We start from the raw sequence: 27,270 nt of genomic DNA, 5'->3' as shown, positions 1-27,270 counted from the left end.
GTTTAAACTTATTAAAATTTTTAAAAAGTTAAAATATAAATAAATGAAATAAGTCCCCGCTTTTACATATGCACTTTACTTACACTTTAAATAATATAAATGGATTTTTGTATATATACGCGTTAAATAATAATACATATATATATATATATGTAAAAGTACGCATATATAAACCATAATCCTGGTAATTTTAAAATATAACTTATTTTAAATCATAAAATAAAATTTTATTTTTTTAATGTTATGCGATATAATACGTTAATAACGCGTTAATTTTTTAAAACCGAAAAAACTTAACGTTAATAAAATTAAATACAAATACATAAATAATTTTATATTTTAAAAAAATACATTTAAAAGTTAAAAAAATTAATTTTATAAAAATAACGCGTACACGTACGTATGTTTAAATATAAATAGTTTTAATAATTATATATTAAAAAATTATTTTTACATAATAAAACATTTGCATTTAATTTTTATTAATTGTAAAATTTAGTTTTTTTACAATATAACTTTTAACTTTTATTTTTTATTAAATTTTTTAATAAAATTTTTTTTTTTTTTGTTTTACGCGAAAAAAAATTCACGGTATTTCGTTATAATTAAAAAAGTAATTTAATATAAAAATATATAAAAGTTTATATTTTTTTAATAAAAATTAAGTTATTATATTAAAACCCAAGTAATTTAATATTATAAATTTATAATATAATACCGTTTTAATATAATTAAAGGTTTTATACCTCGTTTTTTTTATTTTTAACCATTAAAAATAATTGTATTAAAATTTTATAATAATTATATTTACGTTAATAAAAATCGGCGTTATAATTATAAACGGTTATTTAATAATATAATATAAAGTTTAAATAAAACGTTAAATAAACATTAATATGTTTTATAATTAAAAAAAAAAAAAAAAAAATGTTTAAGTTTTAATTAAGTTTTTTTAACGTATTATAATTAAACGGTGTTATTTATAATAATAATATAATAATATATTTTAATATAACGTTTTAAAAACCATTTATGTTTAATTTTTAAGTTATTAAAAATAAAAAAACCTTATATAAAATACGATAAATATTTTTTAAAAACTTGTTTAATTTATATATTTTTTAAATGTTTATTTTTTTTAATTTAAAAAATCATTTAATTTAAAATAACATTAAAAATAAAATATTATTAAATTTAAAGTTAAGTTTTTTACGGAAATTTTAAACGGAATAAAATTTATGTTATAAAAATAACGTTTTTTAATTTTTATTTAAAACGTTATTAATATTTAAAACCGTATAAAAACACATTTTTACAAAACTTTTAAAAGTTTTTAATGTTAAATTTAAAAAGGTTATAATGGTTAATAATTAACAATAAACTTTATGTTAAATGTAATTTACTTTATATAATAAATATAATAAATGGTTACGAGTAAAACGACATAACATATTATTTTACGGTTTAATAAATACGGATGTTATGTTAAAAACCCGGAGGATTTAAACCAAAATAAAATAGTAAAAAATAATTGGTTTTAATATATAAAAACGTGAATATTATTGTTTATTTACCATATATTTAACGCTTTTTATTTCACGGTAATAATGTAATATCGGTAAAGTTTTTATAATAAAATATTAAAATTTCGATTAAATAAGTTTAAATTAAATATTTAATTACGTATTATAACGGAAAAAAAAGGTTTAAAAAAATGATTTTAAAACTAAAATGGTTTTATATAACGTAACGTTTTTAAATTTTAAAAGTTTTAATTAATTAAAATTTAAAAATAATAAGTTTTAAACCCGTTTTTAAAATTTTATTTTATAAAAACCGTTTTATAACCGTAAAACCATTCCATTTTATACAATTGTTTTTATTTTAAAAACGGTTGTTTAACTTTTAATTTAAAAAAAAAAAATTTTTATAATTCGAAAATTTTATAAAATTTTTTTTTTTTTTAAGTTAAAATTTTACTTTTTTACTTTTTCCGAAATAAAAGTTATAAAAATTAAAATTAAATAAAATTCCATTTTAAAATAATTTAATAAAATTAACCACTTCGTTTTATTAATTTAAACGTTTAAATTTTAAATTTTATTAATTATAAAGTTTATAATTATAAAAACAAAAACGTAAAAACTATAGGTTTAAAAACCAATTTTTTTAAATTTTCGACTTTTTTTACCTTTGCCCCACTTTTTACGTGAAAATCACGTGAAAGTTACGTGAATATTAAAATCGTTTTATTTTACGAAACCATTCCACGATGTTAGAATGCACTAAGCTGATTCCGTTGTTACTATTATATGGAATAGTTTTATATTTATGGAATCATTTTCCCAAACCCCCCTCCTCCGCTATGGTACTTAAGATACTCAACTATGGGGTTAAATAAGGTATATTATGAATTACAACTTAACATATAAGACCAACGGCCTCCTCCTTAGTCTGTCCTAAATTCTCGACTTAGGCACTCACTGTGGGAAATAACTTCACATGCCTCCCTACTGCCTTGACTCTTGAAGCCCCAACTTAAATGCAACTAGACGCTCTCTTTAAAACAAGAAAGCCAATATGTCGTCAACACAGGGTCAAACTCAACCACCACTGGACTATTCGGATTCTGGCCCTGGTATTCTAATCGGTTGTTACGTACTTGCGCTCGTCACGACTATCGTAGTCGCATTACGGTTTTGGGCAAAAAGATTGACGTCCTCTCCCCTGGGACTTGACGACTACTTGATCCTATCCTGCCTCCTTGTCCACCATATCTTTATGGTATTTGGTACGATAGCTGTAATACAAGGGGGATTGGGACGGGACATTAGAATCGTTGCTCGGGATCCAAACGCCGTTGTAATTCTCTTCAAGGTACGCTATAGATAATGCTTAATCGAGCCGGCTAACCGCGCAATAAGCAGTTTCTTTTCATGGCTGAAGTCACTTATGGATTCAGCTGCACTTTGGTGAAATTAAGCGTCCTTGCTTTCTACCTACGAGTTTTCCCCACCCGAACAATACGCCTAACGTCCGCAGTACTTGTCGTTGCGAGTATTTCTTGGACTATTGCCGTACAGGTAGTTCATGTGATACAATGTCGGCCTCTCAAAGCGTTCTGGTACCAAGACCTCCAACTGCTTCCAGAAACAAGATGCATAAATATAATACTCTTCTTGCTGGGCAACTCGATAGCGAACTGCGTCATTGACCTCTGTACTATAGTCATGCCGGTTCAGGAAGTATTAAAACTACAGATGTCGAGGTCAAGAAAAATCAGCGTATGTGCTATCTTTCTACTTGGCGGCACGTAAGTCTAATGTTGTTCTTCTTCTCATATCCTCTAGTTTTAGAAGCGTCTGGTTAACCCCTTTTAGAGCCTTTGCAGCAAGCATGACTCGCACCCTCTCTACTGCAAGGATGCATAGGGAGGGTACATACAACTTTACTAGTATGATACATTGGCACATGAATGAATTTAAAGGAAATATTCTAATCAAGATAGAGCAATTCGTCGCGCCTGGCCTTGCTTCGGCTGTGGAAGTCTATGCGGCCATCGTCGGTGCATGTCTGCCAACACTAATACCAATTTACCGTAAGCTACGTTACGGCCATCCTAATACCCCCAAAGATCGATTCCTGTGGATGGCATCGTTACAATTGGGAAATTATCGAACAGGACCCCATTTGGTAGTGGGGTCGAAGGATTTTCAGAAAAACTTAACAACGAGGAAGATATTACGTTTAACCCTTACCGCGGTAGTTGCCAGGTTAGCATCAGTGGCCAGGGCAAACGGTTCTCTCTTCCTCCTGATTCTTTAGAACATCCTCTCCAAGGGATTGTCGTGAAGCAAGATGTGACCTGGTCGGAGAACGTAATACCTGCAGTTTAGTTGATTGGATAGATAGGTGAATTCTGCTTAGTGAGGAGGAAAGTAACGAGAATAAGAACCAAGCGGAAATTTTAGGTCTATAAACTAGATGAGTATTTCAGAGAGTCCATCCACCACCGTATAACTAGATCCTCTTACCAGTGCTATGCTATGTTCGTTAAAGACCTTCTAAATATTTCGTGAGGGTAACCATACGTCTGTAATTAATTAGACTCGCTGCATAGTATAGGCGAAGGGTATTATATATCGAGGAGCTTAGGGTCGTTTACCTAAATTATCTGCTCACAGTTGTATTTCGGGAATGTGGGTGGAAATAGAATTGTTGCCTCGAACAACTATACTTAGGGGTTCAAGAAAATGTACGTATTCTCAACTCCATAGCCATTTAACTTGTCGTTGGATACATCCAATTAGTTGGTTGCTGATAACATGCCAAGATTAGCCGGGCTCGTATACACAACCAGTCTACGGCGAGCATAGAGCTTGTACCTTCTATAATTGTGTCTTGGCCCATTTACTGCAACAGGCTAAGTTTCATCTGAGGTTTAAGTTAAATAGTTAAAAGGCACATATATTCTTAGATGAGATATTTGAAGTTGAAAGAAAATTACAAAGTCGGGTTGTGCTACAAGTCTATACAGTGCAACTCCCACACTGGCAACAGTAAATGTCCACATTTTGCCATAAGTTGAGTTGTGCCCCTCTTATGGAGTGCTCACCTCGGCTCTTTCAGGTTGCGGAAATAACTAATATGATATATCAATACCGGTGGAGAGAATTACAAACACTGTACCAGGGTTCTACTATGTAGATTCACTTTGATATACCCACCTGGTAAACGCCTTTCTCCACCATACAATAAATAACTAGGGAGCCTTAAGGGATGTACTGGGAGTTATTTCCCCAATAGGTATTCCACGCGGGGATTGCGATCCTAGCATACTTGGAATACCTTCCGTGTAAGCGATACTGGTGGATCAACAGCAAAAGCTTCGTTTTGAACAGAGCTATGTCCTCAAGTGCGAGAAGGCTACACCTAAAATCTAAGTAAATTAATCGGTCTAAAAAAGACACTGACTCCCATAATGAATTCTGATTGGGTATGTCCCCATAGTAGATTAGTTGTGTAGCCTTCTCGCACTTGAGGACATAATATGCGAGAGAAATGATTACACTGTAGCACAAAGCATTGCCACACCCCCCTGTATACACATGCAACTGGGGTAACTGTTAAGTGACGTCTTCATCGACCACTCGTATCCATTACTGGACTACACACACCGGTCATCTGGCCGGTCTCCAATATCCTATCGGGACTATTAAAGAAGGTTATAATCCCATGTAGCTTCTTCGCCATTATCAGCCATATTCACACACATTCTTCGTATATAAACTCCTCAACTGAAATTTACCGTATTTAGGTGCATGGAAGAGACATCAGCTACTTGAAGAGAAATGGTTTCATCACAGACGACAAGCAAGCCTGAAGCGCTTGATGTAATCATCGTGGGTGCTGGTATATCAGGAATTAGCTGCGCTTATCGGTTACAGAGTCAGCTTCCCAATACTCGCTTCACCATTCTTGAAGGTCGCAGTGAGATTGGTGGCACCTGGTCTCAGTTCACATACCCAGGAGTGCGTTCAGATGCTATTATGAATACATTGGCGTTTCCATGGCACCTATACCCGCATCCGGAGCCCATCGCAGATGGTTCTCTAATTCTAGATTACATTAAAGACGCTGCGTCAAAGTCTCGGATAGCAGAGCGCATTCAGATGCGTCATAGAGTATCAGCTGCGGAGTGGTCTTCATCACAACAACAATGGACTCTCACGGTTGACCATGAGGGAAAGCAAAAGTTCTACACTGCGCGCTGGATGATTCTGGGGACTGGATACTATGACTACGAAGCCCCGCTGCAGGCTGAGATACCAGGTCTCGGAAACTTCAAAGGTGAGTCAGGGTAATTTCTAGCGAAACGGCGATCCTAACAGCTCTACAGGAAAGGTAATACATCCGCAGTTCTGGCCAAAGGACTACGACTATGAGAACAAGAGACTGGCGGTAGTTGGCAGCGGGGCCACTGCTGTCAGCCTACTGCCATTACTCGCAGAGAAAACCAGTGAATTAACGCTGATCCAACGGAGTCCAACCTATATCATTGCGATGGAAAACAAGTCATGGACGCACAAGCATTTGCCGCCCCCTCTGGCTTCGGCTTGTCAGCGTCTGTATTACACGATACACCAACACATCTATGTTGCATACTGCGGGAATTTCCCCGATTCTGCAAAAGAGCGTCTCCGTAAGGATACCGTAAAGAGGCTGCCAAAGTGGCTCGAGCAGGATCCCCATTTCAAACCCCGATATAATCCATGGGAGCAACGGATGTGTACGGACCCCGACGGTATTTTCTACGAAGCCCTCCATCGTCCTAACGTGAAGTTGATTACCGGAAATATTACGAATTTCACAGAAACTGGAGTGCAGACCCAGGATCATGAGACTGGCAAGATAGACACCACTGATCTAGATGCCGTTGTGACTGCTACTGGTCTGAATATGAAGCTGGGTGGAGGTATTGACATACGCGTCGACGGGAAGACCCTGTCGTGGGGTAAGAAGTATATCTGGAATGGCGCGATGATCGAGGGTGTTCCAAACATGATATTCGTGTTTGGATATGCTAACAATGCCTGGACTATAGGAGCTGATATAACAGCTTTCCTTGCGGCCCGGCTATTAAAATACATGAACCGCAAAGGACTGAAGACTGCAGTTCCTCAGCTGTCAGCAAAGGATGCTACTACGGAGACTGAACGAATCTTTCGACTTAACTCAACCTATGCCACTCTTGCGGCAGAGAGACTTCCTGTGTACGGAAAGACAGGAGTTTGGCGGCCTAGGACGCGCCCGCCGCGGGACTACGTGCACGCTCGTTGGGGCAATTTTAGGAGTGGTCTCCATTTCTCTACTTGATATGCATGTACTGGCGGGTACCTCGATAGGGATGCGATGATTGTATGCTAGTCTATTAGTTATAGGTCATAGGTTATAATCTAACTGTGTACATTTCCTACTTCCTATCATCCTTACACCGTCAACCTTTCAAGCACTGTATGAAATTCCCAAAACCTACCGGTCGTACCTATTGACGTGTTAGCTGCCTTTTTCCTTCCGAACCCCAACAAACATGCATGAATCTATCCGACACCCACATACCTACTAGGTAGGTTGCCACAGAAACAGAAATACCATACGAACACGCAGCCCCTCTCTTGTAGTTATGGCGCAGTCTTGGCAATTTCCTTCGAAAATAACATCACATATTATATTTAAAATAGTCACTTTTAAAAATCGGAAAAAATAGTTGAAGTAGATAAAAATATAAAATTGGCTTTTTACAAGTGAAATGATACATATTGTAAACAGCTTTCGGTTGTTTTTGCTAATATAATCGTTAATTATTTAAGAAGGTTAATAAAATCAAAATGCCAAGACTGCGCCATCAATTTTCTCTCCAGACTGACACGGCGTCTACGGCCGTGGGGAAATGGGGCCGAACCGGGGTTGGTTCTCCACATGTATGCAGGTCACCCGCAATAATACCCCGCCGCGGCTCAGTCCGGAGATTCGGATGCATGGGGTATGTTCCAATTTAGGTGGGTTAAGCTGCCGTGTGACACATGAGAAGTTCTTATCTCCTAAAGTGCGAGCCAAATAAAGATACTTACTCCACTTACATCAACGAATCGACTTTCTAAAAAGACTGAGTATATACTCTCTTAGGAATGGTGGAAACCATTTGGCCAATGAGATTTAGAAGGATTGTATTCCGTGTTGGTGGCTAAGTTCGCACTTTAGGAGATAAGTACCTGAAGTGGTGATATATCGTTATTTATAATAATAGTCATAGTATACCTTGTAGCATCACCGCTTCTACCAACACGGACTTGCGTTTAAATGTCATGTGCTACAATTCAGTCCACCTGAGCAAGTGATTGGCATTGTCTCCAACAATCAACCATAGTTTTCAATTTCGGGGTGCAACACCTAGAAGGCGACTAAAACCTCGGTTACGTCGATGGAGTTATGGGCATCATAAGCATAGATGATCTAGTCCTCGGTTGATGGATGGATATAGTAGTAGTAAATATCCGAAATACAGTGTCCCGCTTATGCGGGGTGTATAGATAATCATTTCCCCAGCCAATACACAGCACCTTCGTCACTTTTTGTGATTCCTTTGCAGACCGACTCATCAAATGAATGCACCATGACGTGGGTATAGAGTCCTCGTCTGATGTTGACGTACCTACCGAGGTAGGTAGCAGCCATACACGCCCAGTGTGATAATGACATTCAGGTAGAGTTTATGGTAGAGCATCGTGCTTGTGGCATGTAGCTTTTTCGAATATTATTATATTATTCTTCAACTCCCATGCTTCTTCAAAGGGGCTAACGTTTTAGATTCTGAAGTAGTCTCAGTGAAAGGTTTCTTATTACTGTTATACGCTCTTAATTAGTATCAAGATGGAGACCATAGCTATCATAGGGTACGATGGTTTGTTGGAGTTGGCAAGCCAAGTCGAATTCTTGTTAGCTAGGTAGCCTATGAGAGATGCCAATATTAACCCGTATACTTGTTTAATTATCTTAAACGGGTTTTAGTGACACGGACCGGGACGTCCAAAGTGCGCCCAGCTGTCAGTGTAGCATCCCGCCGCCGCCGGTGCCATTCGATGCTAGGATATGTGCTGTGAGGTGTATATATGGTAACATCGACTTATTAATGTTAGAATTCGTAGTTACCGATGCATTGAACTGTACCATATATCGTGTACTGTTGTTATAAGTATCACTTTGCGCTGGTGTGATTAATCAGTTAGTAACAATCAACTTTGCTAGTTTTGTCCCACTCTTTGTAACTATCAACAACTATTAGATATAAGACAGCTTTGAATAAATATTACCACTTAATATCTGACCGACACTTGAAGAATCAACATAGTACGACAGTCTCCCATCGGGGCCTGCACTGTTTCCATTCGCACAAAGAGATGGTTCCAACATCAACGCGACGGGCAACAAATGGTTTTCATGCCAGTCGCTCAACAAGCATCACACGCAGCTGCCATTTCCGGGTCCATAAAGGTTTCAGAGCGCCGGATATAACGATAAAGTCGAAAAGCTTTCTATTGCCCGGCGTCGTCCGTGGTGTATTGATCCACTCGAAACTCATCATGTTTAGATACCCAACAATTGTGCCCCCATTACGAATTGCCGCTTTCTGTGTATTGTGGTAGTTCTCAATATTATTTTTGGAGCAGAAGTCTATGCCTAGGGATGCTACTGTCGTATTGAAGACCAAAGAACCGGGGAACATAGTGGCGAATCGGCCTGGCTTGCTACTTCTTTGATTGTTACTTCGTGTTGGATCCACCGTTCTTGGACATTGAGTTTCCGAAGACCGCAAGCAGGGTCTTGGTAGTAGAAGAACACTAAGCTTGCGATCTTAAGGACGTCCTGGTCTAACCGGTGGTTGGCGCATATCCAATCATAGCCAACAGCGCTCAACGCCACTGCCCAGCTCCAACTGGGTATTTCTGGCATTTCACCCCTCCTGCTTGGTTCCCCCGGGCAACTCCATAGGAGACACTGTGGTAGGTATTTCTCCGGTAGGCCGAATAGCATTGGGCAAGCTAGTAGCCTAGAGAGGTATTTAGCTACGCCTGTAAAAGCGTGGAGAATGTCGGTGCCATAAGAAAGTTGGCGGGATGTATAGTTTTGGACCCATCCGCAGTATTCTGTTAGAGATGCGGTGTCTTTAACTATCTACTCAGTCTCTGTGCCGTAGGACTGTAGCTCAAAGTAGCCTGGGATTTGATAAACCTTGTCTTTGTTTAAATCATTCCCATCTTCAGTATTACTGCTTACTAGACTATCACCCAAAACTGCTGACGGCCTGGGCTTTCCAGGAATTTGAGGGCTCCACGTGAGCTCTTCACTTGCTTCTGCTTGCGAACATTTGAACATGGTTTGGTGTTCGGTGATGAAGAGGCACCGTTGAGAAAGTAGCCTCTCCTGAAATGTCCAACCCCTTCTATTCCAGAGTGAAGAGTCTACCAGACTTCTAATGCCATTTGGTTTTATTCCTCGTGTTTCTACGTTAGCATCATAAGGCGGGATCCAGATAGATGAATAAAGATCACGCGGCTTCTCCTGATGACCAGGAAGTCCGTCTCCGCTGGGATTGCTAAGGGCCGCCGCAAGTGTAAAAGTAGCAGAGCGGTATATCTTATCCATGGCCACTATCTGCGCTGGCTTTAGTTCCTGATCATCCTGGACGATGCAGAGTCTGTCAATCCAGAGGTAAATTTCACCGAGGTCTTTACACAGCGATATAGCATCAGTGACGACCTTGGGAATGCTAGCATTAATAAGACTTCCTGGAGCCTCAAGGTATCTAACATTCTTCTTTTCAAGTTGAAAATCGTTCTGACTGCCAGCCGCGGAACCCCACATATAGCTTAAAGCAACATAACGTGTCGGCCCAACTGGTTCGGCGATGTTCATGTTTACGACATTAATCACACGAAAGCCCGGAGGAAGCTCTATTAACTCGCTGTTAGTTTACTTTCTAAGTTTCAATAACTATACCTCGGAAGAGCTTACGGGTTTGATGAGGAGGTTGGGTACACTTGTTGCCATGAATGGCATCGCACCCTCGAATCCAGTTCCTAATAACCGATACATTAAACAAGGGCACGGCCCATTCCTCAATTTTACATAAGGTTGAAGTATTGTTAAGAGAATAGTACAAGCAAAATTATGGGGTTGCTGTGAAGAAAGTTTGTTGGACGATTACTCCTTGTAACTTCGGAGTCATCTTTTGAGACTCTAACAGTAAGCCTAAGAAACAATCGGATAGGAATGCTATTCGGATTAGATAAATCAAGCTCGCGCTGATTAGAATACCCAGTGTCTAGGTATAGTGGGCCTAGAACTTCGATAAGGATGCGAGAATCCGGCCAGGACTGTAAGGTGTTGAGGGTGTGCCGGCGAATGTTAAACACTGCTAAGGCGGCCTGACAGATCAAGCACTGGGAATTCCGTGAAAGCTCTTCAACAGACATCCGGGTTTGAATGCAAGATCCTAACTTATGGAGTTCAATATCATCCCAACCCTAACATTAAGAACAGAAGAGGGGGTTTAACAGTTGGTGAAGTTCGCTGTCCGGAGTGGGATTCGGTTCTAGGTAGTGATCCATGCCATCAATCAAGTCAACTGTATGTATAAAGTCGAATGATAGGAATTGACTTGTGATGTGAATGAAGAGAAAAGTATAACGGGATACCTGGTAGTTATAGAAGACATATTTCAGCCCTGGGCTAGCCTTTGTCAACGTTGTGAGCAATATTATCGTCGTTTTTGAATGGTTCAAGCCTTGTGCTGATACTAATTCTATTATTGGTTTTACGACAAGTCGTGAGGCTTACTACACAAGGCTTATCCGAAGCACTGTCTAGATATAAGTCCTTGTTATGAGTGGCTTAGTTATATCTATTACATCAGCCATTGTGGCTTGTTTATTCTGGATCTGATTCGCCTGTAATATGTCGCTATCGCGGCTACGGGATCTGAGACGTCTGATCACCCCTGGTCCGGCACCCCCTCTCCCCGTCGAACGATATTAGTCCAAAATCTATATTTTTCAAATAATACCCTCTTACCCTTTCTGTCTTCTTTTTCTTCTTCACGAGTTGATCTCTTCATTATTCGCTATTCTTCGTTTACGGTTTGCTTCATCATCAATCCCCTTGTAATTATATCAACTGTACTTTGTGGCAGGCCACAATATCCAACGAGTTCTAATTCTTCGATTCCCCCCGTACTAATTCCCTAAATTACGAAACACGCGCCGGCATCATGTTCCGCACACCGTTCCAACTCCTCGTCTTCCTCCTTTCCATCTGCAACATTGCAGTTGCTGAGGTTGATGCCACACGCGATCTGCTACCTCGACAAAGTCCCAGCGCGAACGATGTGAATTCGCCTATCTGCCAGAACTATGCGCTAGTAGCCAACCTTTCTACCGTCGCATTGAACGCGACGTATCGCGCGGCTTTCCTGCGTTCTTCTCCTCTTGGAACGTTTCCGGCCAGGGCTATTTTGGATGTAGAGTCCCCGAAACTCCCGGCGATGATGATGGATGTCCAATTGAACCAACGATGTGGAAATTTGTCTCAGGCTGCTCTCGCCGGGGCTGCTGCAAACCTTAGCGCAGGTACCGTACTCGGCCTACCGATCCTCGAAGCGCCTGGTATTGATCCCGCCAATGTTGCCATGCCTATCGTGGGAATTGCGATCTTCTTGATGTTTGGTGGAACATGGCTTGCATTGTAAGCTACTCTAGCATAGGGATTTCGCGACGAGTTACGGGGAATTTGAAGTTTAGGGCCTCCTTGAGTGAGATATCTAGTTGGCTTAAGGTTGAACATTGCAATAGGGTTGATGGATGCATCTCGGAATTGCTATGTATATATATAACTGTCTAGTTTGCCGTTGGGCAGTTGTACTAGCAATATAATGAAAGGATGTTTAAGTGGCCAATCCTAGGTTCTACAACGTTGTGAAAATGGGATGAGTTGCTCCTAGTGAAGTGTATTATACCTTTCACGTACCCTTTGTCTTGGGATAGTTATACGTTATTGCAACTATCAAGGATAGAAGAATATAAAACTAAGAGTCCACGACTTGCCAACGTAGCAACACCATGCTTGTTCAGGTGGACTTATATGACTTTTTAGATTGGTAACTATACTGGATGAGCTTAAAAGTAAACCTTGGAATAAAATTGAGATATGTAATACTGGGACAGCTTGAAGCATCCCGCTAATATTCCTTCTGTACATACCTGGTGCGTCTGCGGGGTGGTCAAACTTACCTGTATGTAGGTACCTAAGGTATAGGAGGTACCTAATGTAGTGTACCTGTACTACTTGTCATATGGTACGACCGTAACGATAAGGGCTTCACTTCTATTTTATGAGGGTTAATAACAGGAATATAGGCATAATTAGCTGCATTATATTCAATTCGACCTCTTCTTTAGGTTAAGAAAATGCTTTCATATTCAACGATTTGTTAATAGATGAATATTTTATAACCCGGTACTTAGGTACATCAGGGTATTGCGTGCATAGTTGCGTAGTGCAACTTTAATGTAATCAGCTAAGCCTTACGATAGCTCCCCTCTGTACCTCCCCTCTGTACTGCACATGTCCGGATTAAAAAAAAGCTCTTTTTGAACCTGGCGGGAGCGCAGCAACGAATTCGCATACGTCCCTCAAACTCTTTCCTTTCCCACCACTATCGTTACTACCATCATCATCCACAGCTTCAGATTTCCATGCAATTTTCTATGCTTCACTAGTTATAGCATATCGTGCTTTCCTCAAGATGGCGACAACGGGCGACCCGACAGAGGAGGCTATTACTCTGTTTTGTGACATCACAGATCTCCTCCGAAGCGAGGCCATTACCCGCTTAAAGGTACCTTACAATCACCTTACATCCCACCATTTCATATGCATTATTGGCAGCTCTATAGCTCGATACTGACTTGATGGTTCTTTTCTATTTAGGCAAACAATAACGACCTCCAACGTGCGACCGAAGAGTATTTCGAAGATCCCGACAGTCAGAAGGTACTTCATTACCTTTTCCTACCCTCGCAGCCCCATCGATATATACAACCTCAAGTCTCTTACGCTAAGTTCCCTGTAGTACAGATGGGATGAATCACAGTTTAGCATGGATCGCCATGGTGAGGCGACTGGTTCGGGGATATGTGCGGTATTCGTTTGCCTCGTAGCCAGGTTCGTTACTAAACTCCTGTCGCAGCTTTCAATATCCAGGGTCCAGATGAGCTTGCGCCTACCAGCTATCAGAACAATACGGCTCCCACTAGACCCCCTTCACGAGCTAATAACACATCCTCTTATGGTATTGCTATACGACAGTCTTATATCTACCAGATAGTAATGCTAACCCATACTTGCCAGGTGCACCAGCTAACGCCGCCGAAGAAGATGCGAATTTAGAACGGGCTTTGGCCGAATCTGCTGCTGAGTCGGGAATTCAACGCCAAGAAGCTGGTATTATTGACAACGAAACGAACCTGAAATATTTTGGCCCTGCAAACCGGCCGGAATATGATACTGAACAATGGGCTATGGTTCATACTAAAACGACTATCGATGCCGTGAAAGGCGATCCTACTCCGTCCCATAGGAAGCGTGATCCCGAAGCTCCTGCATTTCTTAGACAGACTAGGGATCACAGGGTCGGTTTCATTTTATCGATTTACCATAAGATCCCGGCTGTCAGAAACATTCTACTCCAGTGCGGAAATCCAGCTAAGAACTATGGACACAACTCAGAATGGTGGAGAGGTCAGCCAATTCTCAAGCATGAACATCTCGCGGCGATGGCAAGAGGAGAGTCGATCTGGGGTGATGAGGCGCACCCGGAGTTTTCTGAGGAGCTCCACCGTCTAATGGCCTTCCTTGATAAGACGGAACGGAGTTATGGGACTGTTGACGGTCTCATCGATACTAAGGCAATTGACCCTAGCTTTGGAAGTTGGATGCCTGACGTTGAAGATAAACTCTTCGAGGCTATTAAGGAGGAGGCCCCCAGCAATCCTGCCTGCGACCTAGAACCTATGACTACCATGGGCACTGTCCTGTCTTGTGCCCCTATACAAAGTGAAGAACCCCCGCCAGAGGGCGATGCTGACAGTTGGGGTGATGAAGAACAAGATACGCCGTTTATATTTCTGGATTTGGCATTAGACCATGAACAGTACCAATGGGTGAACACATTCTACGACGCATTGGATAACTTGCTCTGGACACACGCATTAGCACTTGACCATTCTTTCCCAGAGGATTCCAATTATGCCGTACTATCCAAGCCGGCCGAGGTGATGACAATACGACTTAATGGCACCGGTTTGGTGAAGCCCTGTGAGGTACCAGCCGTGCTTTATGTGGACCGGTACATGAGAGATCGAAAGGACCTTGGGCTCAAGTTCCAGACCTATATGCGCCTGGCAAAAAAGAAGTTACGCTTATACGATCTGCTAGAGGCGAGCTTGGTAAGATGTCACGGTCAACGCTGCCAGAAAGTGAACGGATTGGGCGATGGTCCCCATGACCTCTTCGCTTGTCTAAATGGAATCATTAAACACAGCGAAAAGATGATGCAAAGTCAGATTAGGGCCGCGCAATGGCGTTATCATTATGGTCGAATGCAGGAGGGGCTGGAACTCGGCCTTGGAGACCTTTACGATATTCATACATGGAGCGGGCCTTACACATTTCTGCCCGAAGAAGAAGAAAGAATGGAAAAATGGAAAAATGCCGTTCATGGGTGTAGAGAGAAACTTGAGGAGCTTAAGACGGATCTGGCGAGTAAGTTTATTCTATTTCCCTTAGAAAAGGTGGCATCTTTCTAACCTAATTATAGACCTTGTAGAGGCAAAGAAGGCATACTACGACTCCATGAGAGTGATTTCGAAGCGATTGACATGCCAAGAACACGAAGTAGACGATGAAGAATATGTCTTCCGGTCGACCACTGCCTATCATCCAGAATACTGGAACCCCACTCATAAATACACCCTTCGCGGTGTTGCGCTTACAAATGAACTCGCATATGTATGTGTCAGACAAGACAGCGATTCAATGGAGGTCGATGGGGAACCTGCTTCCTTGGATCAGTGGTGGAAAATAGGATATTCGTCGGGCGAAACAAACCCAATCAAAACCGAGGTATGTTAGTGTCAAATATCTATTCTTCTTAGGTACTTAACAGACTCCGCAGAAAGCAATCCTGGAAGACGTCCTCCACGCGGCCGGGACCGAGTCTAAGTATCCCATATTCATCTATGCTTCTGAAGCCGCTATGGAAGTGAAGCCTCTTCCCTTGTCGGATGCTCTACGGGTATGTCACGTATTCGCTTTGATGGAAAGGGCACTAATACTCTCCATAGATGTTCGTACGGGCCGACAATCGCTCATTTCAACAAGAGCTTGCCCAAGAGCAAAGTCCGGAACAATTACAGAATCCAGAACCGCCAGGAATCACTGCCGAGAATTTATCTTATATCCCTGCCGCAAAGTCGAGCAAACGAAAACACAGCATTGGTTCGTCGGTGGCAACACATGGCAGTTCTCGCGATGACCTCGATGATGTTGATTTGATATTTGATAATCCGGATCAGTTCCCGACGTATCCATCACTAGGCACTTACTACGAGCCAGTTGCCAGCAGTAGCCCCCAGTCTAAGAAACTCGGTGGCATTGTCGAGTCACTCGCAAATTGCCGTACTCACGAAAATGAGCCGACGGAGTTAGGGGGTTGGGCCACAAATGAGCAGGAACACTTCTCAGAGATGCAACCTAGCATGGAACACAGCAACATGGAGGAGATGCAAACTTTTGACCCTGACACATCCAAGCCGCCTGAGATGCGAGAGCGCACCGGAGGGCCCGGGCCATTCTTAACCCGACCCAGCCATGCAACTCAGAGCGGTCCAATCGACATGATGGACATTGACCTGGATGTACATCACGAATAATGGTCGTATCATCAGTGGCTTGGTGTTATCCGTACGAGGTTCACGTCTATGAGTGGGGCATAGGTATTGGAGTTATGATGAGACAGGATGTGGCAATGAATGGTTTATGGTTTATGAAATAATAAACGGGTTTGAGCTACGCTGTTGAAATTAAGTCTTGTTTGGCGTGTATGGTATACAGCGCATTGACTTCATGATACCCAAGGCCGGATAATGAATAGGCATAGGGCAAGGAATTATAAATATTTTGACTTTTCCATTAGGAGTGGTTGACGGAATGATTAAAGGATGCGATGATCTAATAGGCTAATAGTGTCGACTACTGCATAGCTGAGTCTCAATTGACTGTGCCGGCTTGAATACATGTATCCTTGTAGTATTAATTCTAGAACATTGTAGAATATTCCAACAACTGCCCCCCGTTGGAATGAGCCAAATCTTCTAAAGTACGACGACAAAAGCTCAACCGGAATGGGAGGACAAAGGTATGATAGCGTATGTATATATTTGTTTAGGTATAGAGATCAGTTGTTACCGCGGTCACTTAGCTGCTTGTTCATCTTAAATTCATTTTCATTATTGTCAATAACAGTTTACTGCTGCTGAGGTGGTTTGAATCGAACGATAAGCGTGGCTCTCATGCAGGAAATCAAGCTCTACACTATTTATTCTCGCTTGCATCGCTATTACCGACATCCTAGTCCCGAATCTATCCCACATAAACCCCCGCGGACTCCACTAATGTGGTGAAGTATCGGAATGATTAGATTGGGTAGTTAGCAGGCCATATAAAATATATATTGCTGCCATCGTAAGTTTATTCAATAATACTACCTACTCATACAATGTTACCCAGTCCCGCAAGAGAGTTACCAGAAGAACCAGAGAGAGGTAAGCCAGGAGTAGTGTACATACCTAATGTAAAGGGACTCAAATTCAAAGTACATGGTACATAGGAAATCACTTTAGTGGGTTGTTCTCATTGGTTCCAGGACTGTCGAGAGCTTAATAGAGACGTAAACGATTTTAGAGCTTATGGTCACCTGATTGTGTTCAACTGGAGATCCCTTCTAAGTATTCAATACTTGAATTATTGCATTGCAGCTGCTACGCATATAAGTAACTTAGTACTTGGAACATCTTATCGTCCCCACTTATCCACGGCTCAAAACGTCACTCATTCACCTTCTCATCGCCAATTCCCGAATCTTCCACCAACCAACCCACCACAAAGAAAACCAGCGCTATAGTACATGAAGCTGTCCAGCTTGCAGCAAGGCAAAAGAAATTGACATACTGACACACTTCTTGTCTTATTTCCTTTCTTTCTAAAATATTCGCAATTACCAACGTTTTCTTTACACCAATTCATCGACTCTAAACAAATCAGTCGACCTCGATTCCTATTTAGATTGATCACGAGATTCTCAATTATCAATTACTTACCTGCTCAACAACGGAACCTCGTTTGAATAACAACCTACCTCACTTCATTTCCTTCACCTGTTAAAAAACAAGACTTTCCTACATATCGAGCAACATGGTGAAAGAGACAACATTATACGATCAGCTTGGCGTCAAACCGGATGCCACTCAAGATGAAATCAAGAAAGGTTATCGGTAAGTCTACCCCACTCCATCCCTACTACACCCTTCTTCTATCCGTTTTCTTTCGTTCATTCCACCAAATCCGCAAAATACTAGATAGCAAACACTAGATACTAACCCTCGCCCAGAAAGGCAGCCTTAAAGTGGCATCCCGACAAGAATAAAGATAACCCCACCGCCGCTGAAAAGTTCAAAGAGTGCTCGCAAGCCTACGAGATCCTCTCCGACCCCGAAAAACGTAAGACATATGACCAATTCGGCCTTGAGTTTCTATTACGCGGCGGTGCTGCCCCGCCGCCCGGGGAGAACCCTTTCGCGGGAGCCCAAGGTGGCATGCCTGGTGGCTTCCAAGGCTTCGACTTTAGTGGTGGTATGCCGGGAGGAGGCGCTCGGACATTCCGCTTTAGCACCAATACTGGCGGGGGCAGCCGCTTCAACTTCAGTGCACCCGAAAGTATATTTGCCGAATTTATGCGCGGTAGCGGAGGGGGTCTAGGCAAAGACGATGACGAACCCGATATGAGCTCGTTCTTTGGTGGAGGCGGTATGCCTCGATCCTCAGCCGGGAGAACACGCATGCGCAATAACTTTGCCAGCGGTGATCCCTTCTCGAGTGGCGGACCGAGAGAACCGGCGCCTGACGTCACAACTGTCGAGCGTGCCTTGCCAATGTCTCTAGAAGAGTTATACAACGGCACCACCAAGAAGATGAAGATCAAGCGGAAGACCTTCGATGAAACGGGTAAGAGGACAACTACCGACCAAGTCCTCGAAGTTCCTATCAAGCCCGGCCTAAAGAAGGGCAGCAAGATCAAGTTCAAGGGCGTCGGCGACCAAGAGGAGGGTGGAAAGCAGGATCTGCACTTCATTGTCGAAGAGGTAAGCCTATCACACAGGTATAAACGAACAATTAGACATAAACTAACCTAATTGATAGAAAAATCACCCTCTCTTTGTTCGTGATGGCGACGATCTGATCCACACAATTGATTTGGACCTGAAGGAAGCATTAACCGGCTGGAAACGGACGGTAACGACAATCGACGGAAAACAACTCGTTATTGAGAAAAGCGGCCCTACAGGTCCAGGCACATCAGATACCTACCCTGGGCTCGGCATGCCCATCTCGAAGAAGCCAGGCGAGCGGGGTAATTTCATCGTTAAGTATAATGTGAAATTCCCTACCAGCTTAACACCAGAGCAGAAGCAGAAACTTCGGGAAATACTATAGACGTCGGAGATTGCATAAAATGATATCCAGAGAAGGGACCGGTGCATTTTTTGTTTTTGGCGTTGTAGGACTTAGCAAGTAGGAAAATTTGACGACTTTTACGACTACGAGGAATGAGTTGTTGTTTTTTTCGCGCGGAGGCTATCAGCTTCCCAGCCTGAGCATTCGATTTCGGCGGAATTAGGCCCGAAATCGCGATGCGAGTCGAATCCTAAAGGGGACTGATAGAGTATAAGTACCTCTTACCTAGGTAATTAAATTTTTTGTTCATCGTGTTTTCATCATCGGTACCCAGGAATTATCTGGTAGGGATAGGATTAACAGGTTACCTAGGTAGGTAACTAATCGATTATTGCATACTTGATAATAGATGCGTGATTATTATTTCATATTGGATGTTTCGTATTAGATTAACTTGGTACGCACTTGTGATAATCCACCGACGATACAGAAGTTCTTAAAGTAGGGGGCTCGTGCCGATATGAGGTACATAGGGTAGTCCAAGCACTTAATAGCCGGTAACTCCGTCCTAGGGATGGCGTGGACCTAGAGTATGGATATAGGCATTTGATATATTAACATGATATTTAGCAAGAATTGCCAATGGTGTAGTGTGCTTGATAATAGATCTATGTGATACAGCAGCATCCTGGTGGTTACATGCTAGATTGGAATCCTCTAGACAAGGATTATATGAAAAGGGGGGAAGGGCACGTGTTTCGCTTAACGACGTCAACTCTTGTGTTGGGTAGCTTTATACAGCAGCTCTATAATTTATTTTCGGTCAGCGGGATTCATTGTATATTTTACTTCTTCGCTGGCGACTTTGCGTTGGAGTCCTCGTTGTATGTCTAGGCACAGGTTCATGCAACTTATCCCCTTAACTGGTATAAGATAGCATCTCCACTATTTTCAGTGTTAATATATTAAGATTGGCTAGGGAAGATAAACCGGTTCTACGGTATTAGATCGGCCAATTATATTTATTATAGAGGCATATCGCAAGTTCTTTTTCTTTTCCTTTTATGTTAATGAATCGCGTTGACTCCACCGATCACTAAGGGGGGGGTGCTGTCTTATGCTAGTTAAGGGGATAGTAAAATCATTAGGTACAAGGTATGAGATGAGAAAGAGTTGAGTATATACATAGGTAAATATAAATGAAATAAATCATTTTTATAGTCTAACTTTCTCCGCTTACACTCATTACTAGTAAGTGATTTATCAACCAAACTTTTGAGATAGCTATTATGTTTCACCGCTTAAGACGCTGGACTTCCAAGAGCCTGCATTCTAGAATAAGAGTTTCAATACGGATATTCTATGCCACATTGAGATAAGTCAATCCCAGACCAATTATCGAAGTCCTTCTCGAAATCACTCTCGCTCGTGTGCTCCAAAGCAAAATTGGACTCTAAACCGGGCTGGTGCCCCGAGGGCTCGTACAACGTCCCGTAATCTGTGATGTCTTGTTGAGGGGGCGAGACTCCTATAGTAATATCGTTCGAGGTCCCTGGAGATTGTGCTCGACGGTCAGAAGTCTCGGACGATTCATCGCCCGACGGCTCATTGGGGTAGGAGTCCCAGATTAGGGATTCAGCTTCGAATCTGTCAAAGATGGTATCCATGACGTTTTGGACCATTTCGGGTTCTAATAGCTTGCGTTGTGATGATGATCCCTGCAGGACGTTGCTTATGATCTCCTGGTGTCGCTGGTTCCAAAAACTCCGAAGCAGCGGTAGTAATTCCTGCCGACCGACTCCGAGGTACGGCAGTAGAGGTCGGCGTTCGCCGGGGAAAATTGTATCCCACATGCAATACCATCGCTCCGTGTCGTTTCTCCCACGGTTGGCACTTTGGTTTAGCTCCTTTCTTTGCTGCTCTGATAGTCCGTCGAATTCTGGCTTGCTCCTGGGGGTGCAAATGTTCTTTTGCGTGTGCCTGTCTCTCTCCTTCTCTCTTGAAAATACTCGGAAGCAAACAGAGCAGTAGATGGTAGGTTTCATGTGCCTCCTGTAGGTATGTTGCTTCACGTCCTTGATGCGCAATAGTTTGTATTTTGCGCAACTGGAGTATTTCAAGGGGTCTTTCTTATACCAGGGACATGCCAACCACCTCTTCCTTGGACACCCACCGCCATTGTTAGATTGTATATTCTGGTTGTTCTGGGGTATTTTCCCATATGTAACCTCTCCAGAGCCTAACGGCCGTGAAAGCTGTGCTGGTGATACCCCTCGTCTCCTAATGCCTGTAGTAAAATGCTGGTCTTTGTGGTTTCTCTCGATTTTATATAATCTTCCAGTGCTCGGGTTCTCCACATTTTCGAGTTCTGGAAGTTCGCCCGCGCTATGTTCTTCTTGCTTCGGGATGCTGTTGGTTTGACCTTCGGCGGGAGATAATGGAGGTGAATCTTTCCCGATACTATAGAGCGGCTTATCAGTTTTTTCCGTCTCATTTGTCGTACGTCTGTGTTGCGAAAAGCACGGACTTTCCGCTCTGGATTTAGAGTTGGATAAATGGTCTAAGCCGATCGAGCCATTATAAAGGAGGCCAAGCTTCCCCTGAAAAGGGCAATGGTACTCTGATAAGTTATGAGCTAGGATGACCTCTGGATAAGGCGAAGAGAAGCGCCTATGTGCAAGTTCAGGGACATAATGGTAAACAAACTCTCCTATTTCAAGATTTAACAGGAGCCTATCATATGCAGGGAGTAAGTTATTACCTCGCTGCCATCGACTGGCGTATCTTTGAACTCGCTTGAATAAAAATTGTCTTTTAGTTACATCAAACTCTGATATCCCGTCTTGCTGAATTTGATATACTAGGTATGGTAGAATTAGTACATGGACTAGAATAGGAAGGACTTAAGTACTCAATTCTTGCGTCTCGATGTACTCACTTTTCATCGCGTCTATATCTGGATAATTCCCATTGCCATATGTACTATGCCCTCCATCATCGGTCTCTAATGGCCATTTTTGGTGGGATATTTTGGCTAGTGGTCCTCGGTGATATATCCAAGCTCTACCTCGCCTCCTGATCTTTCCAGGGGATTCATAGGCTACTTTAGGCATGGTTTTTACCTCTATGCTTTAATGCTATAATCTCGAAATGCCATTGAAAATTACCACAAGCAAGAAAGGATAATGGCAATAAAAGGGAAAAAAGGAAAAAAAAAACGTTCGACAATCCTTAGTGTCAATAAGCACAATAACCCTGAACATTCGGTGAGTCTTTTAATCATAAGATGGTATTTTATTTTATTTCTACTTCCATCGCAAGGCTCTCGTCTACCTCGTATCCTCCTAACTATTAGATCGCATGATCCTTGCAGGTATTGCTCTACCGTACATTGGTAATCAACACCTCCAGGGTTGATTGGGCGAGAGTAATGGCGTATGCGAGCATATATGCAGCCTGCTTCAAAGGCTTAGGATATTACATACCTTGAAAAACTAAGGGAACTCCGAGAGCGCTCTACTGGACGCCACCTCCCTTAACGCCGGGGGCGTGAGGGGGCAACTGGCATGAACATTTGATCATTGTATCTACGCTCCATTCACCGAAGATTGATCGGGTAGGCGGTGATATGCAATGTATGGATTGACGCTTAATGCCTAAAGTAGCACTTTTCTCTTTCTTATTTGGCATTACCGATGGCGCTTTCGCTTAATAAGCTACCCGTGGTATTTACTTCTAAGTATTCAACTTCATTCTTGATTTAATGCAAAAGCGAGGCCTCCTATGTAGATTGAAGGCGATTTATAGGTTTCTATTTTAGGTCGAACTGCATGGATAAGAGCGACCTGCATCTTAAAGCTTACGGCCCGGCCCGCCTCCCTATCTACATTCTCTTCCTTTTACGTATAGTCATATTAAGAGGTCTCCCTGAGATAGTTCTTAGTACTGGTTTCATTTCATAGTAACTTTCTATTCTAACCCCGCGTTTATAGATAAGCTACTTGATATACGTGACAATGGCAAGCCTTCGGGCCGTAATTGGGCTCTTTGGGCTCTTTGGACATTGGCTTGTAATGATTTGTACTGTAGCATTGAGCCATGTAGCTAAATAAGTGTTTGATTACAGATAGTTTTTAATACACCTTAACCTCGGTGAAGACCAAAATAGAACATAACAAATTCATCAACACGTTTGTTTAAGCGCACTGCCGTGGCGGATGTGACATAGGGGCTCGTCCACATTGCATTTCTACTTTTCACACGGAAGCGTATTGACATCTCATGACTTCAAAATTTATCGTAAGATTCAATTATTAGTCACATCACTGACGATCTAGGTTGATGATACACAACTGTAAGTAAAGGGTTCCCTGAATTCGAACGCAGGCTTATACGGGCGATTCAGGGGCTGTCTTACCCACTTTGTGTGCCCTTAGGATTACGTACCTATGGTAAGTACGACTAGCTTCAGGGCCGAGAAGATGAGTTTAATCTTCTTAGTTTTTATCCTTTATGTTTATGCTGGGTTTCCATAGGCCTACGATTAGTTGTTGACCGAAATATGAGGCGGGCTTGGTGCGGTCTCTTGCATATGAACGCACTCTAGTGCCATAACTAGGCTCACTTGCACAGACGCGTAGCTTCATGTCATGGCTCTGATATATTTAAATATAGAAGAACTCAACCTCAACACCTAGTAGACAGCCCAGGAGAATGCCTTGGGAGACGAACAGTTGTGTAGTAGAAGCAAAGTTGCCCTACTAGACCTGCAAATCACTGATGAGAATAGGGATCAGAAAACACCGGCATACGCGGAAGCGTAGCGCACATTGCTGTCGAGGACGGAGGCGATGCACACTTATGCGCGGACTCAATTGTTAAAAAAGGACGGTTCGTAAGACGGACGCTCGATTGGAAAACTTTTGTTCTCTATTTTATCATTTTCAATTGAGTTTTCAGCCCGGCGGAGTTTCACCGAACTTCTACTGTAAGCTTCACGACATACGGGCACTTGCTTTACCGGACAGTCCGAAGTAAGGTCGACGACAATGGAGATGGAAAAAAGAAGCAAATTGCAATGTGAAACGGGGCCATGCATCGTGGACCCGACAGACGGGCGGTTTATAAACTTGGGAGATCGAGGCGAGGTATGTAAGACTTTAGATGCGGCAGTTGACAGTTTATATAACAGGTACCTAAGTTATAAGTTATACTTATACTAACTAATATGTGTTTATGTTAGGCACTTGCGCTTAAAGAGAGAATGAAGTACCATTTGATAGAGACGTGCAACAAGGAAGTTAAGCGGTCCACTTGCATTCGGGATCTTGCAGTAGCGCCAAAGCTTGAAACCTGGGGCAAACCCGCCTGTTTGGATTCAAGTATCGAGGAAGTATTACAAACTCTTGCTCAATATTTTGGATTTGAAGATCCATGGTTGGATGCATTCCTCGTTACTCATGTTTCGCAACCATATCTCTGGGACGGTCCTCTATTAGATCAAGGCGAAGGAGACGGCCGTGGGGCCAATAATGGTCCCTGTGGAACTTCACAGGACCATTCATACCCGCCTCCAGGTTCCAGCGGAAACCCCAGGAAACAACGCAATAAAAGGGGCGGCGGGGATCATCCGGAGCGGCAACCCCAAAAGCGTCGTTCCATCGCATCTGCCTCGAGCCGGGGTGAGCGTAAGCGGCGGTATGCGTGTCCCTACTTTCTCCGTGACAATTCGGCATATTTCCAATGTCTCGGTTATCATCTCCACCGGGTCGGCGATGTGCGGCAGCATTTACTTCGACAACATCTGCAGGAAATTCATTGTCCCCGGTGTGGGCACATATTCAAGGGGCAAACCAACAACGTTGACCGTGATCGGCATCTCAATGAAAACAACTGTGACACTCGAGTCTTTAATACTCCTCCTGGGATGACAGTTGATGCTGTTGATAGGATGAGAGAAGCAGCTAGCGGATCCAGCACTCGCGACGACGCAGCGAAGTGGTTTGAAATTTGGGACTGCATCTTCCCAGGAATTCCGCAGCCTATATCTCCATATCTCGATGACGGTGTCACTATCACATCATATCTCATCGAAGAATACCAAAACCAGCCCAATATCCATGTTGCAACGTTACTCTCGCTGGTTCCTCCAGCTCCAGCTATGCAACAGGAGGCCTACGGGCACATATGTAACATGCTCGCCGGTATTCCCCCTTACTTCACGCATCGGATGGGAGGCTCTATCAACCACAGTCAAGGCAATGAATACGTTCCGAGAGACGTTCTTCCTCAGTCGCCTATCAATCCGAATGTCCATCCGAACTTATCATTGACGCTCCCTCAATCAATCATAGCCCCGCAAGATTCTGTGTATAACTCTCCTGAGAACCAATTACCCCCTATAGACGAAAATGGAGGTGTCAGCCCTTACAACTTATTAACCAACCCCGGTTGGCAGCCTACCTCCTGGCCGGGTAGTGATTATGTACCTAAGGTACCGGACAATTAGCGCTGAATATGCGGGGTTAGCGTTTTGAAATGACGATATTGTGGGGTAGTTGTGGGAGGGGGGGGGGTATGGTGGACCATTAGTGCAACTGTGCCAAAATCAAGAAAATTGGTGGCATTATGTCTAATAAGGTAATAATAACGTTAAGGGGTATAGTGTAGGCTCGATTATTTGCCTTGTATATACAATTTAAAAGATTAGCTAATTAGATTTAACTTTTACTTTAGCCTTTTTAATTGTTTTATATATATATATATATATAATATATTTAAATAACTTTATAAAAATAATAATTTAAACGTTACGATTAATATTATTTTATAACTTTAATTAATGTAAAAATAATAAATTAAAATATATGTTTATACGATATATATTAAATATTATTATATTATTATTAAAATATTTAAAGTTTATTTAAAATAATTTTATCGAGGTGTTTTTAAAAGGTATTATATATTTTTAAAAAATATTACGTATTTTTAAAAAATATTACGTGTTTGTTTTTTTAAATAAACGTTATTTGATTTTATTATAACATAATAATTAAAAAGCCGATTTAAATGTAATTTAAATTATTATTTTCGCGTTAATTAAAGTTATAAAATAATATTAAATGTAACGTTTAAAATGTTATTTTCGTAAAATTATTTAAATGTATTATATGTATAAAACAATTAAAAATTAAATTAATAATAAAATCTTTTAATTTAATTGGTTAATGTTAAAAATTAATGGGAAAAATAACCCGAATATATATTACGGATAATGTTTATAATAATAAACCTTATTTTATTTTGTATATAACGTATTATGCACTTAGCGTTACTTATTATATTACCTTGTTAGGCATAGTGCAACCAATTTTCTTGATTTTGGCACAGTTGCACTAATGGTCCACCATAGGGGGATTGCTGAAAGCTAAGGAATCTTGTAACCTAAAGCGTGATTTGAAACCTACCATGGCTCCCTTTCACTTTTTAGTTTTGGTATCGATATTAGGGGTGATTCTTATTGCGGTTCAACTTTAATCGCTTCTATTAGTTCATTATCGGACGTGTATACTTACGACGGGTCCTGCCGAAAAAAAGATAATAAATATTCATATTACATATCAATCGGAATCATTTATTGGATGAACGTGATTTATTAATATCTGGACTCCCGCGAGTTTAAGGCGTCAATTATCTGTAATAACCCTTTAGGAAGTCAGAATGCAATTTGACATTCCAATAAATACATGTAGTTTACAATGCATACAGCAACAGAAATATCTAACGCAATTCACCAATCCCTCTAAATTTAAGTATACATACCTAGGTAGGTATGCAAGCCATACATAACCTTACGTTCCAAACATAAGACGTCATTACCAGAGTTTATCTACAGCCCTACGCAAGCGTATGCAGATTTTT

The 27,270-nt window shown here is 41.6% G+C and overlaps 9 protein-coding genes across 9 annotated transcripts; 6 read left to right on the top strand and 3 right to left on the bottom strand.

Moving 5' to 3' along the window:
- Positions 1–2,580: 2,580 nt before the first annotated feature.
- On the top strand, positions 2,581–3,896 carry F4817DRAFT_358149 (uncharacterized protein; the record flags this gene model as incomplete). Its single annotated transcript, XM_049305991.1, has 5 exons — positions 2,581–2,877; positions 2,928–3,313; positions 3,381–3,454; positions 3,509–3,644; positions 3,683–3,896. 5 exons carry the CDS (start codon positions 2,581–2,583, stop codon positions 3,894–3,896), a joined length of 1,107 nt encoding a protein of 368 aa, XP_049160134.1.
- A 1,260-nt stretch (positions 3,897–5,156) lies between these two features.
- Positions 5,157–6,976, top strand: F4817DRAFT_334835 (FAD/NAD(P)-binding domain-containing protein). The gene is made up of 2 exons (XM_049302952.1): positions 5,157–5,850; positions 5,900–6,976. Exons 1-2 carry the CDS (start codon positions 5,352–5,354, stop codon positions 6,874–6,876), a joined length of 1,476 nt encoding a protein of 491 aa, XP_049160133.1. The 5' UTR covers positions 5,157–5,351; the 3' UTR covers positions 6,877–6,976.
- Positions 6,977–9,507: 2,531 nt separating this feature from the next.
- On the bottom strand, positions 9,508–10,618 carry F4817DRAFT_72690 (heterokaryon incompatibility protein-domain-containing protein). The gene is made up of 2 exons (XM_049307825.1): positions 10,573–10,618; positions 9,508–10,511 (listed from the first exon to the last, which is right to left on the bottom strand). Exon 2 carries the CDS (start codon positions 10,471–10,473, stop codon positions 9,733–9,735), a length of 741 nt encoding a protein of 246 aa, XP_049160132.1. The 5' UTR covers positions 10,474–10,511; positions 10,573–10,618; the 3' UTR covers positions 9,508–9,732.
- Positions 10,619–11,161, bottom strand: F4817DRAFT_72689 (uncharacterized protein). Its single transcript, XM_049307824.1, has one exon. The coding sequence runs from the start codon at positions 11,031–11,033 to the stop codon at positions 10,704–10,706; it is 330 nt and encodes a 109-aa protein (XP_049160131.1). The 5' UTR covers positions 11,034–11,161; the 3' UTR covers positions 10,619–10,703.
- Positions 11,162–11,560: 399 nt separating this feature from the next.
- Positions 11,561–12,951, top strand: F4817DRAFT_334833 (uncharacterized protein). Its single transcript, XM_049302951.1, has one exon. The coding sequence runs from the start codon at positions 11,828–11,830 to the stop codon at positions 12,302–12,304; it is 477 nt and encodes a 158-aa protein (XP_049160130.1). The 5' UTR covers positions 11,561–11,827; the 3' UTR covers positions 12,305–12,951.
- Positions 12,952–13,360: 409 nt separating this feature from the next.
- F4817DRAFT_364528 (uncharacterized protein) lies at positions 13,361–17,080 on the top strand (the record flags this gene model as incomplete). The annotated part of the gene is made up of 8 exons (XM_049306765.1): positions 13,361–13,453; positions 13,546–13,608; positions 13,688–13,751; positions 13,805–13,906; positions 13,966–15,378; positions 15,434–15,738; positions 15,791–15,910; positions 15,960–17,080. The coding sequence occupies 8 exons, from the start codon at positions 13,361–13,363 to the stop codon at positions 16,545–16,547; spliced, it is 2,748 nt and encodes a 915-aa protein (XP_049160129.1). The 3' UTR covers positions 16,548–17,080.
- A 510-nt stretch (positions 17,081–17,590) lies between these two features.
- Positions 17,591–19,957, top strand: F4817DRAFT_334828 (DnaJ-domain-containing protein). The gene is made up of 3 exons (XM_049302950.1): positions 17,591–18,167; positions 18,284–19,034; positions 19,093–19,957. Exons 1-3 carry the CDS (start codon positions 18,088–18,090, stop codon positions 19,384–19,386), a joined length of 1,125 nt encoding a protein of 374 aa, XP_049160128.1. The 5' UTR covers positions 17,591–18,087; the 3' UTR covers positions 19,387–19,957.
- Positions 19,958–20,345: 388 nt separating this feature from the next.
- On the bottom strand, positions 20,346–22,656 carry F4817DRAFT_72575 (uncharacterized protein). Its single transcript, XM_049307823.1, has 3 exons — positions 22,286–22,656; positions 22,109–22,207; positions 20,346–22,057 (listed from the first exon to the last, which is right to left on the bottom strand). The coding sequence occupies exons 1-3, from the start codon at positions 22,458–22,460 to the stop codon at positions 20,694–20,696; spliced, it is 1,638 nt and encodes a 545-aa protein (XP_049160127.1). The 5' UTR covers positions 22,461–22,656; the 3' UTR covers positions 20,346–20,693.
- A 1,691-nt stretch (positions 22,657–24,347) lies between these two features.
- On the top strand, positions 24,348–25,906 carry F4817DRAFT_334813 (uncharacterized protein). The gene has a single exon (XM_049302949.1). It carries the CDS (start codon positions 24,611–24,613, stop codon positions 25,853–25,855), a length of 1,245 nt encoding a protein of 414 aa, XP_049160126.1. The 5' UTR covers positions 24,348–24,610; the 3' UTR covers positions 25,856–25,906.
- Positions 25,907–27,270: the final 1,364 nt, after the last annotated feature.

This window comes from Daldinia loculata, assembly GCF_022478755.1.
Source record: "Daldinia loculata strain CBS 113971 unplaced genomic scaffold F4817scaffold_18, whole genome shotgun sequence".
Taxonomy (NCBI): domain Eukaryota; kingdom Fungi; phylum Ascomycota; class Sordariomycetes; order Xylariales; family Hypoxylaceae; genus Daldinia; species Daldinia loculata.
Note: the sequence above shows the minus strand (reverse complement) of the source record. Positions and strands in the feature narration are given on the sequence as shown.

What these genes read in the sequence shown, in the direction of transcription:
- F4817DRAFT_334835 (XM_049302952.1), top strand. Translation starts at nt 5,352, where the DNA reads ATGGTTTCATCACAGACGACAAGCAAGCCTGAAGCGCTTGATGTAATC. An exon ending in AGGTCTCGGAAACTTCAAAG is followed by an intron (nt 5,851 to 5,899) that starts GTGAGTCAGGGT and finishes ACAGCTCTACAG; the next exon opens with GAAAGGTAATACATCCGCAG.
- F4817DRAFT_72689 (XM_049307824.1), bottom strand. Translation starts at nt 11,033, where the DNA reads ATGTCTGTTGAAGAGCTTTCACGGAATTCCCAGTGCTTGATCTGTCAG.
- F4817DRAFT_72575 (XM_049307823.1), bottom strand. Translation starts at nt 22,460, where the DNA reads ATGCCTAAAGTAGCCTATGAATCCCCTGGAAAGATCAGGAGGCGAGGT. An exon ending in AGATATAGACGCGATGAAAA is followed by an intron (nt 22,208 to 22,285) that starts GTGAGTACATCG and finishes TACCATACCTAG; the next exon opens with TATATCAAATTCAGCAAGAC. An exon ending in CGCCAGTCGATGGCAGCGAG is followed by an intron (nt 22,058 to 22,108) that starts GTAATAACTTAC and finishes ATCTTGAAATAG; the next exon opens with GAGAGTTTGTTTACCATTAT.
- F4817DRAFT_334828 (XM_049302950.1), top strand. Translation starts at nt 18,088, where the DNA reads ATGGTGAAAGAGACAACATTATACGATCAGCTTGGCGTCAAACCGGAT. An exon ending in GAAATCAAGAAAGGTTATCG is followed by an intron (nt 18,168 to 18,283) that starts GTAAGTCTACCC and finishes ACCCTCGCCCAG; the next exon opens with AAAGGCAGCCTTAAAGTGGC. An exon ending in TGCACTTCATTGTCGAAGAG is followed by an intron (nt 19,035 to 19,092) that starts GTAAGCCTATCA and finishes CCTAATTGATAG; the next exon opens with AAAAATCACCCTCTCTTTGT.
- F4817DRAFT_72690 (XM_049307825.1), bottom strand. Translation starts at nt 10,473, where the DNA reads ATGAACATCGCCGAACCAGTTGGGCCGACACGTTATGTTGCTTTAAGC.
- F4817DRAFT_334833 (XM_049302951.1), top strand. Translation starts at nt 11,828, where the DNA reads ATGTTCCGCACACCGTTCCAACTCCTCGTCTTCCTCCTTTCCATCTGC.
- F4817DRAFT_334813 (XM_049302949.1), top strand. Translation starts at nt 24,611, where the DNA reads ATGAAGTACCATTTGATAGAGACGTGCAACAAGGAAGTTAAGCGGTCC.